This window comes from Ranitomeya variabilis, chromosome 2 (genome assembly GCF_051348905.1).
Source record: "Ranitomeya variabilis isolate aRanVar5 chromosome 2, aRanVar5.hap1, whole genome shotgun sequence".
Taxonomy (NCBI): Eukaryota; Metazoa; Chordata; class Amphibia; order Anura; family Dendrobatidae; genus Ranitomeya; species Ranitomeya variabilis.
Window position 1 is genome coordinate 663,086,420 of NC_135233.1, and position 15,177 is coordinate 663,101,596.

Sequence of the window (15,177 nt, forward strand, 5' to 3'; positions counted from 1 at the left end):
CCGGTGACCACTCCATGCATTGCGATCTCGCGAGACGATGACGTAGTCATCGCGAGACCGCAATGCACTCTTGAGACCGGAGCGCGCGAGGAACATCGGTAACCGCTTCTCCTGGATCCGGGCCAACGGAAGGTAAGTATATAACTATTTTTTATTTTAATTACTTTTTTTTAACAAGGATATGATGCCCACATTGCTATATACTACGTGGGCTGTGCAATATACTACATGGGCTGTGCAATATACTACGTGGCTGTGCAATATACTACGTGGCTGGGCAATATACTACGTGGGCTGTGCACTATACTACGTGGCTGTGCAATATACTATGTGGGCTGGGCAATATACTACGTGGGCTGGGCAATATACTACGTGGGCTGTGCGATGTACTACGTGGGCTGTGCAATATACTACGTGGGCTGTGCATTATACTACGTGGGCTGTGCAATATACTGCGTGGGCTCTGCAATATACTGCGTGGGCTGTGCTATATACTGCGTGGGCTGTGCAATATACTACGTGGGCTGTGCAATATACTGTGTGGGCTGTGCTATACTGCGTGGGCTGTGCTATATACTGCGTGGGCTGTGCGATATACTGCGTGGGCTGTGCAATATACTGCGTGGGCTGTGCTATATACTACGTGGGCTGTGCAATATACTGCGTGGGCTGTACTATATACTGCGTGGGCTGTGCCATATACTGCGTGGGCTGTGCTATATACTGCGTGGGCTGGGCTATATACTGCGTGGGCTGTGCGATATACTGCGTGGGCTGTGCAATATACTGCGTGGGCTGTGCAATATACTACGTTGGCTGTGCAATATACTGCGTGGGCTGTGCTATATACTGCGTGGGCTGTGCAATATACTGCGTGGGCTGTGCTATATACTGCGTGGGCTGTGCTATATACTGTGTGGGCTGTGCAATATACTACGTGGGCTGTGCTATATACTACGTGGGCTGTGCTATATACTACGTGGGCTGTGCAATATACTACGTGGCCTGTGAAATATACTACGTGGGCTGTGCAATGTACTGCGTGGGCTGTGCTATATACTGCGTGGGCTGTGCGATATACTGCGTGGGCTGTGCGATATAATGTGTGGGCTGTGCGATATACTGCGTGGGCTGTGCTATATACTACGTGGGCTGTGCAATATACTGCGTGGGCTGTGCGATACAATGTGTGGGCTGTGCGATATACTGCATGGGCTGTGCTATATACTGCGTGGGCTGTGCTATATACTGCATGGGCAGTGCAATATACTGCGTGGGCTGTGCTATATACTGCGTGGGCTGTGCAATATACTACGTGGGCTGTGAAATATACTACGTGGGCTGTGCAATGTACTACGTGGGCTGTGCAATGTACTACGTGGGCTGTTATATACTACGTGGCTGTGCTATATACTACTTGGCTGGCCGCGAACAATCAGCGACAGGTGCAGTCCGGCCGCGAATTGGCGCGGGATTTGAACCACGCTTCGCTAATTGGTCGCGGCCGGCCGAATCCTTTGTATGCAATGTATTATTCTAAAATCTTCATAAATAAACTACATACATATTCTAGAATACCCGATGCGTTAGAATCGGCTACCATCTAGTAGAAACATATGCACCACTTCTGTATTTATCACCCACTCCTGGTTTTGGCTTTCAAATACTGATGGAAAATACTGACCAAATACTAAATGTGTGAAAATTGGCCTAAAGGCACCACTCTAGCGGTAGAGTAAAAACCTGCTGGAGTGGGGCTTTCAACTGCAACTACTCTTTTTTTCATAAATCAATAGTGCAAGTGAAGATAAGAATAATTTATCTTCTTAAAGAAATGTGCTCCTTTCCCTTCTTATCAGTCACTTCTTATCTTTCACCATTCACTCTGCTGTCTACAAATCTGTTTTCAGTCTATAATGGAGAGGAGAAGAGGAAAAGCTGGAGCAAGACAAAAGCAGACAGGTATAAGGAGAAGCTTCTCAGGCTGCTACTGGAGAGGAAAATTCTAATAAATATTCGGAATACAAGTCATATCATGGCCTGAAATACTGTTATTCCACATAAACACGGGCACCGATGTGACCACTTATTTACAAAAGTCTCCTGAAAGTGCAGTTGCACTTTAAGACTGCGGTCAGACGGCTGTCAATTCTGATAATGCATATAACTCTTGGCTCAAACTCTGTCAGAGTCTGATCTGAGGGTCATCTGCGTGTGATCCGATTCTTCAGAATGAGAGAATCACGGCACTGGTGCGGAGAAAATGGAGAACTTAATTTCTCCATTGCCTGAGTCCCAGGATGTCGGACATCCGAGGGCAGTCTGATGTTTCACATGCATCCATAGACTTCTACGTGTGCGCATGGTCGGATCGGATGCACTTGCAGCATCCTGCGATTTATTTCTTTTTTCTCATGCCGAGTTTGCATGAGAAAAAAGCGCTAGTAGGCATTGCCCCATAGTATAACAGTGGGACGAGTGCTATCAGATAAAACCTCAGAGAAAACTCGGCCATATTATACGCTCCTGTGAGCTAGTCCTTACTCCTATGAGAACAAAGATTAAGCAAGTCGAAACTCGAGATGCTGAACCTTCTTTTCCCCCAAATCTGCCATTTACAAAACTACCGTAGATATTGATTGTCCACCGTTGCATGTAGTCAGCAGTGTTCTTTCTACGCTTTTGTTCCAAGCCTCCCCCATGTTGTAATCTGCCTGCCCTTGGATGTTGCAAGCACTAATCGTGTGACAATAGAAAAGGAGGGCTGCGAGACATTCCCCAAGTGCCACATTTCTAGGAGAGGTAAAGTCCAGGTCTCGAATTTCCTTAAACATGGACATTTATCGTATTTGTATAACCTCCTTTTTGACTCCCACCTTTCCCAAGCCTGACTTCATTCCTAGTACTACTTTTTATTACCTAAGTTAATCATTTTCTTGTTTTTCTAATCCAAAAAGTATGCGACACAGCAGAATTTGTAGCCCTCGCTCCTCAGCACTAATGCAAGGGCATGCCTAAACCCCTATGTCTACACGGTAGGTGCACTATGTGCAGGAACAAGACAGAAGGCACATATTACATTGCATACACTGTACGTGGAGTAAGTTTTATTCTAAGACCCTTAGATCAAAGTTTTTGAGCTGAAAGCCCAGTTAGAGATCAATGAACAATCCTAAAACAGCCAAGAAGTGTTAACCCTTGGGGTGCACATGCTCTATTCAGAAATGAACCCCAAACTGCATATTTCCATCTCGCGTCACATGTGTCGGTGAAGCAGTGTCCTAACCTGGATCACAAACCACTCAGAGGCCTATAGTGAGGTGTCAGTCATCTGGAGAAGCTGGCCAGGACTGCATTGGACTAGTCAGGTCTCTCGCTGTAGTCCCCAGCCGACTTTTCATACAATGTTTTCTCTGAAACACCGCACCATTTCAGAGTAAAACCCTACCCCAATATCACAGCCAGGCATGGCTGGTTCCAAAATCCACATAAAAACAGCTCTTAGAATAAAAAAACAACAACACACAACACTCTTTGAAAATCTCTTTACTGATTTCAATGGGAAATCACACTTATGATGCACATTGCTGTTTTTTAACCCCTCAAGGACCTTAGGACACAGCTTTTTTTATTGTCACATCTCAGGAGCCATGGTATTTTTATTTTTTTCTGGGTGAGTTGTAGTTGTCAGTGGCAGTATTTTGGAGTACATATTAGTAATTAGCTAAATTTGGAAACTCTTATACGAGAAGAAATAGAAAAAAACAGCAGTTCTGTTGCAGTTTTCTGATGTTTTAAATTTTCCGCTATTCATGTGCTGCACAAAATAAAGTGTTACGATTATTCATGTGATGTGCACAGAACAAGCGGTGGATTCCACGTTTACCACGTTGCCTTCTATCCTGACCTTTTCCTGTAGGCTAGAATATTACTCTGCTAGACACCGTTTCCACTTTTTCCACTGATGAAGGTCGTTTGAGACTGAAGTGTCTGTATTTATTTATGGACCGCAATTAAAATCCAAAATTCCTTTGAGTGCCAAGATTTTAACATATCTAATTTTATGGCCTGTCCATAAAGTTTCTGGACAGTGGGCAACCCTGCCTCCAATTGGTGCTGCTCCACTAATTCTGGAACAGTTTCTTTTTCTTCTATTGCAAAGTTAGGCTATGTTCACACGTTCAGGATTTCCATCCTTTTTTTTTCCTGACTGAAACTGCAGGTCTCTGCAGAAAACGCAGGTGCGTTTTTTGGTGCGTTTTTGGTGCGTTTTTGGTGCGTTTTTTGGTGCGTTTTTTAGTGCGTTTTTTGATGCAGTTTTGTCTGCAGATTGTCTGTGTTTGACAGAAATAAAGTTTACTGCAGTGGGGGGGGGGGGGGGGGAAAGAAATGATGTCATTTCCTTGTCCAACCCTTTTCTTCTTCCATCCTCCATTTTGGGACTAAACACCAAAATGAGTGGACGTGTTTTGAATGACAGCGCTCCGCGTTTTGCGCCGCATGCGTCACTGCAGCGCACGCATCCGGGCGCAGAGGACGCAGCAAGTTGCATTTTTGCTGCGTCCAAAATCAATCAAAAAAAGGACGCATGCGGTGCAAAACGCAGCGTTGTGCATGCGTTTTGCTGCGTTTTACTTTGCGTTGTGTGTTGCGGCGCCGACGCTGCGGCGCACAACGCAAATGTGAACATAGCCTAAGTGCCACGTGCCACGTATTTCAGTGCCACGTGCCACGTATTTCAGTGCCACGTGCCACGTATTTAAGTGCCACGTATTTAAGTGCCACGTGCCACGTATTTAAGTGCCACGTGCCACGTATTTAAGTGCCACGTGCCACGTATTTCAGTGCCACGTATTTCAGTGCCACGTGCCACGTATTTCAGTGCCACGTGCCACGTATTTCAGTGCCACGTGCCACGTATTTCAGTGCCACGTGCCACGTATTTCAGTGCCACGTATTTAAGTGCCACGTGCCACGTATTTAAGTGCCACGTGCCACGTATTTAAGTGCCACGTGCCACGTATTTCAGTGCCACGTGCCACAATTTAAGTGCCACGTATTTCAGTGCCACGTATTTCAGTGCCACGTGCCACGTATTTCAGTGCCACGTATCACGTATAAGTGACACGTGCCACGTATTTAAGTGACACGTATCACGTATAAGTGACACGTGTCACGTATTTAAGTGCCACGTATCACGTATAAGTGACACGTGTCACGTATTTAAGTGACACGTATCACGTATAAGTGACACGTGTCACGTATTTAAGTGCCACGTATCCCACGAAGATTTTCCATGGAGAACAGACACATCCAGAGATATGTCTGCTCTCCACGGCTGCAGCAACACACTGACAGGAGCCATAGTTCCTGTCGGTGTGTCACTGCGCATGCGCGAGCGAGTTAACCGGCGGTCATTGACCCCGGCTCTCTCGCTTAACGGCAGTGCTGCGTGGGAAAGTTCAACGCAGCTGTACTGCCGTTAACTGAGACGCCGGAGTCATTGAACTCCGGAACAGTACGCGATACACTGCTAGGAGCTTCGCTCCTGGCAGTGTATCGCCGGAGAGCAGCCGATCGGCGTGGGACACTCGTTTTATGGATTCTGCGGACAGGGAGTATGGATTTGATTTTTTATTTTGTGATTTTTTCCTGGAGGATCGAGGGCTTCGCCTACAAGTGTGCTGTTGGTGAGTATATACTCTGTGTTATGTGTTGTATGTACTGTGTGTCATGTATGTGTATTGTGTGTGTTTTGTGTAACTTTACCATTGTGCTAAGTCGCTGGACACAGGGACAACTCTCCCATCCTAATACCGGATGGGAGTAGTAGTCCCATACGGCGACTTGGCACAATGGAGGCACTATCGTCGCATGGGGACACACAGACATACCAGATCAATCAGACGCCCGACATCGATCCCCATGCGACGGTATGCCTCCATGATGACAGTCTTCAGGAACGACACTCCGCCCACGCACTTCCGGCCCCGCACTTCCGCCGGCTTCCCCGCACTTCCTGCAGCTGCGGTTCTGCACATCAAACCGCAGTAAAACCCGCAGATATATTTTTGATCTGCGTGTTTTACTGCGATTTTGACCTCACAATGGAGGTCTATGGGTGCAGAACCGCTGCGGTTCAGGAAGAAGAATTGACATGCTCCTTCTTTTTTCCGGGAGCTATTCAGCGCGGCTTTTTTTTTAAATTTCCGGACCATGTGCACAGTGTGTCCTGTTTTCCATAGGGTACAGTGTACTGTACCCTGCATGGAAAACAGCTGCGGAACCGCAGCGGCAAAACCGCCGCGGTTCCGCGGTAAAAAACGCACTGTGTGAACATGGCCTAAAGCTTCCTCCACCCCAAGTAATGTGTAAATTTTCCCTTCAACAAACTGGGTGTATGCTGAAGTACTTCTATGTGGACTTGGCCATGTCTTGAGAAGAAGAAGAAAAATCAAATGCCCTTAGGGAAGTTCTGTCCTATACGGCCAGTTGTTGAAGGGACAATTTATTTCCAGGGGTCATAACTGTGGAATGGAGGAAAAAAACAAAAACTGTGCCAGAATCCGCAGCAATTGGCGGAGGTACTTTGTTTTTAATTAGGAAATCCAGTGAAAGATGGTCTTTCCTTTTTTAAGATATTTATTTGTAGTCAGTGTGAAAAAAAAAACATTTTAGTTTACATCCCAAGGCTACATAAACAAATCTAGTCCTGGTATTACAGCACTCAACTTGTCCATGGAGAATGAATGGAGCAACAGTGAAGCATGTACTATTCATACACTCAGTGTCGGACTGGGGTGCCAAGGGTCTGTCAGTAACCAACTCCAGGGCCCCACTTTTCAGCTACATGCAAATGTGACATTATTCTCAATCACATTTCTATAACAATGAACTGGGCAGATTGTTACATAAATAAGATGCTGCCTCCGCTTGTACATAGTGAGTCAAGTATATAGTGCCAAGTACTGCCCATATAAGAGGGTGGTGGCCCATCAGTACACAGGGGCCCATGGGAGGATTCGCCTGTTGGCCAGTCCCAAGTCGGCATACACTGCCTTTTCCCAGTGGCGGTGTTTTTCCACTTCACTTGGTTTTTGGGTGTTTGGGGCTTATTAACTAAATTGCAGCATACTGTAGGTATTCTATTCTTTAGGGTTCGCCCACACAAGCATATAACTTGGACGAGTACTATCCAATGTTTTATCTGATAGCACTCAGAACAGTGTTATATAACGGAGCAGCGCAGATCTGTGTTTTTTCCATAGACTATTCTTGTCTGTATTAAAAACGCAGGCAAATCGGGATGGCATTCACTCATTCAGTTTTGCGGGTGCATGTAAATCATTGGACTGCACTCGGATTACACCCCCATCTTCTCACCTGTGCTCTCGGATCAGACTCTGACAGCGTGTCATTAGCATAACTGGCCCGACCCTATGGTCCTGTGAACAAGCCCTTAGGCAGCTTATGGCATTTTTCTCCCATAGACTTCAATTGTTTGTTTTTTTTGTTGTCTTTTTATGTTGCTTTTTTCACATTACAAACCATGTGTCACAAAGAAAGAAGAATCTATATGACCTATGAATCTCGTGACTTGTAATGTTGAAAATGGAACAAACAAATACAAAAAACACTAAAACATCCTGGCATTTTTACATGCAGTGTTAGGCTAATAAAATTGCCGTAATTTAAATACTCCTGCCAGACGACTTCTGTTTTCCTGGTAACCCTAAAACTGCCACTTTAACATGACAAACAAGAAAAGTCCAAAAGTGAAACTTGGTGCTTGGGACATTTTTTCAGCTTTGTAAAATAAAAGCCAGCCTGTCCCAGCCTAGTAAAGGATATCCTGCACACAGGATGTGTTCGCACACGGCACAATGGAGGCTTTGTGTGCGCACCTTTTCTACGAATCCGTATTTGATGTCAATAGATCTTATGCAATCAGTGTAGCGATAACCGCCATTTATACATATGGACGCTGGAGAGTGTCTGTGCCAGACCTCAAATCCGTTTAGACAACAAATAAGTAGGCAGGGAAATATTTTACCCAAAACACACAATACACAACGTGTACATATTCTATACAGTACGGTGCTTAAGGGGGAACTTTCACTGGATTTTTCCTATTTAAACTGAGTGCCTACTCCATTTGTCGCTGTTTCACTGATTCTGGAACCGCGTTTCTTTTTTTTATTGTGCCCCTCAATGCAAAGTTATGCCCCCCTTCCCCGTAATAAATATGACAATTTTCCTTTCATACAGCAGGGCGTATGCACTATACACTGGGCTCTCTGTGGGTATTTGTTTTTTCCCCTTTATGACACAAGTTCTGTGGTATATGCCACTTGGTTAAAGAGAGATGTGCTATACCCATTGCAAAAACTGTAGACTTAATGTCCACTTAAAGGGGTTGTATGTTCAGAGTAAAATTTGGTGGACAGCAGAGGCGTAGAGGCGTAGCTATAGTGGGTGCTGGGGTTTCAGTTGCACCTGGATCCTGAGGCCTACAGGAGCCCAAAGGTTCTTTTGGCTCATATGAGAAGACCAATACTAAAAACGACCTGTCATAGCTGACATTTTGCTTTGGAGCCAAGGAGCTTCAAGTTACGATACTTTAAAATGAAAACCAAAGCAGTACTTTGTTCTGTTTATAGGGCTGTGATGTCTTGTCTACAACACATGGCCAGTATGAAACCACCGATGCCATAGACGCAGCAGCCGCCATGTGTGGCGGACAGGATGCAGCCCTGTAAACATAGACTGATGGGGAGTTGTGGAGGACTCCCACAGATAATAAGTAATGCTTCTATGGTTATTTTAGAGCATTACATGGCGGCCTAAAACGTTTCCCTCAAACTAGACAACTCCTGCAGCCCACACACATATGTAAGAGCAAAGATAGCTGGACCGATTTGAGTGGGCTGGGGGTTTGGGAACCTCCTGACTCCCTGCTCACAGACATATGTTCAGCTATCTGAGTACTTTTCTTACTTTTCAAGTTGTGGGAAAATAAGATAGTGCGTGTGACTTTTTTCCAAAGCTTCTCCTGATGGAAAACGCTCCAAAGTAGGCCATGTCCAATTAAAAGGCTGCAAAAAATGCTTGTGGAAAAATACTTCAAAAACGCCTCAGTGCTGCTTCAGGAAACGAAGAACACCTCCAAAAACGGAAGGAGCAGTTCCAGAAGCAGTTTTCACTGCCTCAGAGCAAAATGTTTTGTGACCATACCCAAACAGTCATTGATTGTTATATTAAAGCAACGGTTTATCAAGCGATTTCTAGTGTAATGCAAGTCACACACAGGAGACTGCGGGCGACAACCGGTGATTGGCGTCCAACAACACAGATACAGCGTACGACAGGGAACATTGATATTTCCTGTGAGAGGCCCATAGGCAGCAGATTGCCCGTACCCCCCTCATATTAGCAGGATTCTCGTCTCCTGACACATAGATCTATGCACAGGTGCTGAGTACTAAGGCCAAGTGTCTTTTGTTTTGCAGCTTCATCTGTCAGTCTGCTCAGGGCTTCAATTTACCAGGTTTTAAAAGATGCGTAGGTGTTTTTAATCCCATCTGCTTTTTAATCCCACTTACCGTACCTTCAGCTTTAACTATAGTCACCACTGCAGCCAGCTCAATGCTTAGGCCAATTACAGGAACTCTTGGGATACGACTTTTTGTTTTACAGATTTTGGCAAATGTGTTCAGATTTGTAATATTTCAATATAAAAGTGGAATTTTCTTCAGTTAATGTAACATATATTTTATATATCAGTATAGAAAAAGAAGAATATGTGGCCAGTTTTTGCTCTCGATGCTCCCCTGAGCATACAACTTTTTATTCTTCTTGTATTTTTTTTACAGAGATGTTTTTAATGTAGCGCTAATTATTACTAAGGGGGCGTGGCCCACGGGATTCTCCGAGGGCGTGGCTTATTACACTCTGAGACATGCCCCTTGTTAGGACCTTAGCTGTTTGCACCAAATATAAAGGGCAATATCTTGCTCATATGACAGATTTAAAAACAAAAAATAAGTTAAAAAAATGGGAATACTCAAGGGAGCAGCAGGAATAAAATAAGAACTTTGAACTAGTGAAGTCCTGGGCCACTTTAAGATGCACAGGAAAATGTCCCAAATCATTGTAACTATTCCATGTCATCCTCAAATAGTAAAGATGCATGTGTTCGCTCGGCTGCCAGCTTGCTCTCCCACACAGGGGAGCGTTTGTCTCGGCCAATTACTCTTTAATTCTCTATGAGAGAGACATTTCTGGAGGTGGCTTATCTCAGAGAGAACAAAAGGATCAGCAGTCCCAAATCAGACGTGCAGGATGCGTCTCTTCCGACATTATCTGTCAATGATATTTGGGGGACCCAATACATATTAGATCAGCCGATGTGTGTGGGGGCCTTTAGTAAACCACTGTATTAATATGATAATTACTCTACGTTTTTACCTGCCTAGACAATATAATACTCGTAGTCCAGCTACCAGTAATGGGACCTCACCCAGCAGTTATTGTCCGTATAACAGGCAAGTGCAGCCAGTATTGTGTTATGTAATTATCAGTAGTAAAGTATAGCAATGAAAGCTATCTTTATTTAAGAGGTCTGTTTGTACATTCATCTCTTAATTTCACTGTATTAGAATTTTAACGTTTTACTGTCATTTTGATAAAATCACAGTTTTATCTGCTGCATATCTAGCAGTTCTGTAAATGCTGAGCTCTGTATAACCTCACCCACACCACTGATTGGCAGCTTTCTGTGTTCACTGTGCATAGGCAGAAAACTGACAATAAGTGGTGGGTGCTGGGTTATATACAGCTAAAGAATATGGAGGACTACATGGCCGGAGGTTTACTGGTCCTCTTGTTGGTAAAACAGTGATTTTATCATATCTACAGCCCAGTAAGTGACGTGTCGCTGGAATCAGGGTCTTTGTCTCTACATTATGCTGCTGTTGGAATAGGTGGCAAAAACCTGGTGACAGGCTCCCTTTAAAGAGGTGTATTTTAATGTATAGCATATCTTTAGGAAAGGCTGTAACATTTCCTTCTCTAGGACCTTGTCTGATCGCAGTAATAAAGTGACCTAGGTCTTTTTAGCTCATACCTGCACACAATGTACAGGGAACAGCAACATATCCACTTTCACTTTGGGGAGCCGTAGTAAATGATGGCATATCTAAGACCATAACATGCTAGGAATGCTCCTTTAAAGACTGCTACAATATACGTCATAAAAGATATGACTAATCATCATAAATAGTTAAAAGTGCAGAGTGTAAAAAACTTTGCTTCCCACAACAGAGGGTTTTTAATTGTATTGTTTCCTGCTTGTTGCTCCTTGTGCCGACATCTGCAGCTGTTTATCAGAGGTGAATGATCTTCTACGCAAGGAGCACAGCACTTACAAGCTCTTTTCAATAGAGCTTGTAAATGGTGCTGAAGCTGACCAGATTTCTGATCAGGCCAGCTTCATTCTGATGCACACAGAGTGCACGCTTTAAGCCAGCGGTGTGTCCATGCTGTTGGTCCAAGCTGACAATCAGGAGCACACCATCCCCTGGCAAGGAGGAAGCTGGGAGGCACAGGAGCAGCGCACTCCTGCTGACAAAGTTGCGAAACCCCTTTTCAGTAAAGTGAGTCAACAACTTTTATGAGTAGCAGCATATGAAAGTACACATTCAGTGAAACATAATCTGTTTGTTCTACACATCGGGAACATCAGGCTTGATGGATTTTTTTTTTAGAATTTTTAGGCATTACATTAATTTACATGGAAGCTTGGCGTGAATCGTGATCCTATGTTATAATTGGGGTATTGTTTTAATCAGTGTGCTATTGGCCCCAATATCGTCATTACTAGGGCATCTGATTGATGAAAAATGTACTTTTACAGGTTAGCGGAATTGTATTCTTACTAGCAGCCCAAATATGATCTGATCGGCATGTGGCCACTCCAAAGCTCCGCCATCGTATGGAGATATTAATTTGCAACTAGTGCTCCTAGTCCAAATGTTAGGAAGAATAAGTGGGACATAGAGTTTTCAGTAGTGTAGTAGTCAAGGGAGCCGGGAAGGGGTAAAAAGCGCTCAGTGGGGGAAAAGCATCAAAAGTGCATGTAATCCACCCCTAAGTATTTCAATAAAGGTTTGTCAAAGCCAAATACCAGGAATGATGAAAAACAAAGCAGCTTTATTTAACGCATGTCGTACCGAAAAGAGTCAAAACCGCGAAAAAATGCATGTAAAAAAATACACACAAACGCTATAAAAAATGCAAGTAACTTAATTTCAATGATAGGTGTAGAAATTCTGCACATCAAAAGCTCATCGTGGGAACCTAGCCTGACATGTCAAGGAAGATGTGTTATAATTGCAAAATGGCCCTGGACTTTAACAAGATGCACCCAATCTATCAGCGCTACAGTCATGGATTTGGCGCCCCTTTTGATCTACATTCTCACAGCTGGAACTTCCAGTAATAGTAAATCTCGCCTATGGCGTCCAGAATACTCATTAGTTATTTTCCACTTGGACGGAAATCTGCACAAAACGTCTGTGAGCGAGTTAGTGACCCAATAACTTTTTAAGCAGCTTTAATATTAAGTCAAAAATAATTCCAAGAAAAATGCCAAGTAATCACTAACGGGTCTATAGCTTTCTTGTTATCCTCCTTAGCAGACTAATACTTACTATCTATATGTTTTTCAATATTTTCTTATTAATGTTATTGTGATTTGGTCATACTCAGCACACAGGGTAAATCTACGGTATTTAATCTACACTGCTGGGAACAGAGAAAATTGAGCCGTGCCTTTTTACTGCACAGCATAGCGCAGGGGTAGGTTAGCTGATTCCCTTGTCTTCCTCTCATTTGGCTGTTTTATTTGAGGGTGTAGTTTGGGAGGTTCAGAGAGGTAGCTGTTAGCTGTTGGTGTATAGGCACCTTTATACACAGACTGTACATAGCTGGAAGGTACGTTTGTCAATCTTTTGCTTTGAGTTGATAATTGTAAACATTTGTAGTTATTTGTAATGACACAATATTTGTGCACTTAGAATAATCATATATATAATATAATATAGTGTATACTGGTAAGATCCCGTTCTGTAAGCCAGTCCATTATTATACTGCCAAGAATATCAGACCTAATATTATTATGCAAGGGAAAGAACAAGAATTTTATCACCAAAATTGCATTCTTAGACCATGTTCACATTACACTTTACCCTATGTTTGAGACTTCAGAAGGGCTTTCCATCTGAAGCCCAGAAAAACGAGATTGGGAGCTTTTCACTAGAATAAGGCAGATGGAGTCACTGTATTCTCCATTTGACCTTTATTCTGGCGGCGTCTGCCCAGAAATCACGTAAGAAGGAGAAAAGTGTCTAACACGTCAAGCAATATGTGCCAAAGTTACAAAATGGGCCTGAATTTTACCGAGATGCACCTGTTCTGTAACACAGCGTGCACTTCAGTCATAAATATGCTGCTCCTTCTGCCTGCATGGTCTACATTTAAGCACATTCTCACACAGTAGTAATAAATGTCATTTATTTTGTCCAGAATATTTTTTATTTGTTCTCCACTGGGATGGCAATCTGCACAATAACGTTTTAGGTAGACAAATAAAATAGTAGACCCAACAATTCTGGGACAGAGGCCATACGACGCTCCATCCGAATCTTTATTTATTTATTTTTTTATAGATTTAGAAGGAGCCCCTAACAAAGCCACGTATGTGGTTTTAAACATTATGTGAACCCAGTCTTAGCCAAAGGAAAATGTTTATGTAATGTCAGACCAGTCTCTAAGCTGCATAATACATTCCTGGCAAAGATTTTTTTTTTATAAAAATGCAAATCTAAGTGCTCACAAATTTGGTGACGATTATTGGGTATGACATGTTTCTAAATTTTAATTGCCACCAGTTCCAGGCTAGTATGAGAATCCATGATGATACAACCAATATTGTATTTATTTAGTATGTATTCTGTATGAACGCATTGATAAGACACTACAGTTTGCTAGAATTAGCTTTAAATGCGTTAATATAATTCAATGTATTTTTTTTTGCCAAAACCTTTTTTCTAATTTGCCTTTTTCTTTTAGTTTTATTGTCTGTTGCAAATAATTAAAAGTATAAAAATAACATGCTTCGGGTCGTATGTATGTACTCATGATATTTGACATCTTTTTTTAATTTCAGGTCAATGTTCGGGTGACCACTATGGATGCGGAGCTGGAATTTGCCATACAGCCCAACACTACTGGCAAACAGCTTTTTGATCAGGTACGCCTTGTGACATTGTAACTTTAAAGTATTTACAAAATTTCGATCAGTATGTTAGCTACTTGCGGACCACCCAACGATTGAGACGTTGGTCCAAGCCACATACTACTCTATAGTGATATTTCAGAACGTCATTACAGCAGCTACATGCCGATCGGGCAGCTACAAGCTGTCAGAGACGGCCGGACCCGACATAGATAAGGCAGAGATGAATTATTACTATCTCTGCCTCCCTGTTCACTGCATGGACACTGAAGGGAGCGCTGGGTATACAGTTTGGGAAGCGTTATCCTCCTCCGATGCTAGCGATGATGTGATCGCTGGGTTCTAGGAGGGAGCAGGAGCTACTAGGTCTTAGCATATCCAGATCAGCTCGGTAGTGAACTCAGGAGGCTGATGTTCCCTGTAATTGGCACTAATGTGTCAGGGGAAATCAGAAATAATAAAAATGTATTCAAAGGCTGAAATGAACCCTCAAAAGGTATTTTAATGACCTTGTAGGGACACAATGAAAGAAATACCTGGAAATAAAAATAAAAGAAAGCCAGCATCCGTCCAAATTGTGTTTCTAGCCCTGCTCCCAACAAAAAAGCACACGGATTACAGATTTATAAAAATAATTCTTACTGAACAGGGAACACTAAATAGAATGTGTTTCAGTGAGCTGTTGTGGCCATGAAAAAAATAACCGTGAGAAACAGGCACATGTTTCCTTTTTTTCTTACCATTTTCGACAAGTATTTCATAGAAAAAAACAATTAGGCCCCACATATGATAAAAAAAGAGGCAAAAATTATATGAATGAACCGAGCAAGAATACAACGTGGAGCTCTTAAAACTGCATGCATGTGGAAAAAATGTGTCTG

General features: G+C 43.0%; 1 protein-coding gene across 1 annotated transcript in view; it reads left to right on the forward strand.

Moving 5' to 3' along the window:
* Window positions 1–15,177, forward strand: part of EZR (ezrin) — a 92,084-nt gene that overhangs the window by 33,462 nt on the left and 43,445 nt on the right. The window contains exon 3 of the mRNA XM_077289228.1: window positions 14,228–14,311. Within this exon, the coding sequence (XP_077145343.1) occupies window positions 14,228–14,311 (84 nt within the window). The remainder of the gene's footprint in view (window positions 1–14,227; window positions 14,312–15,177) is intronic.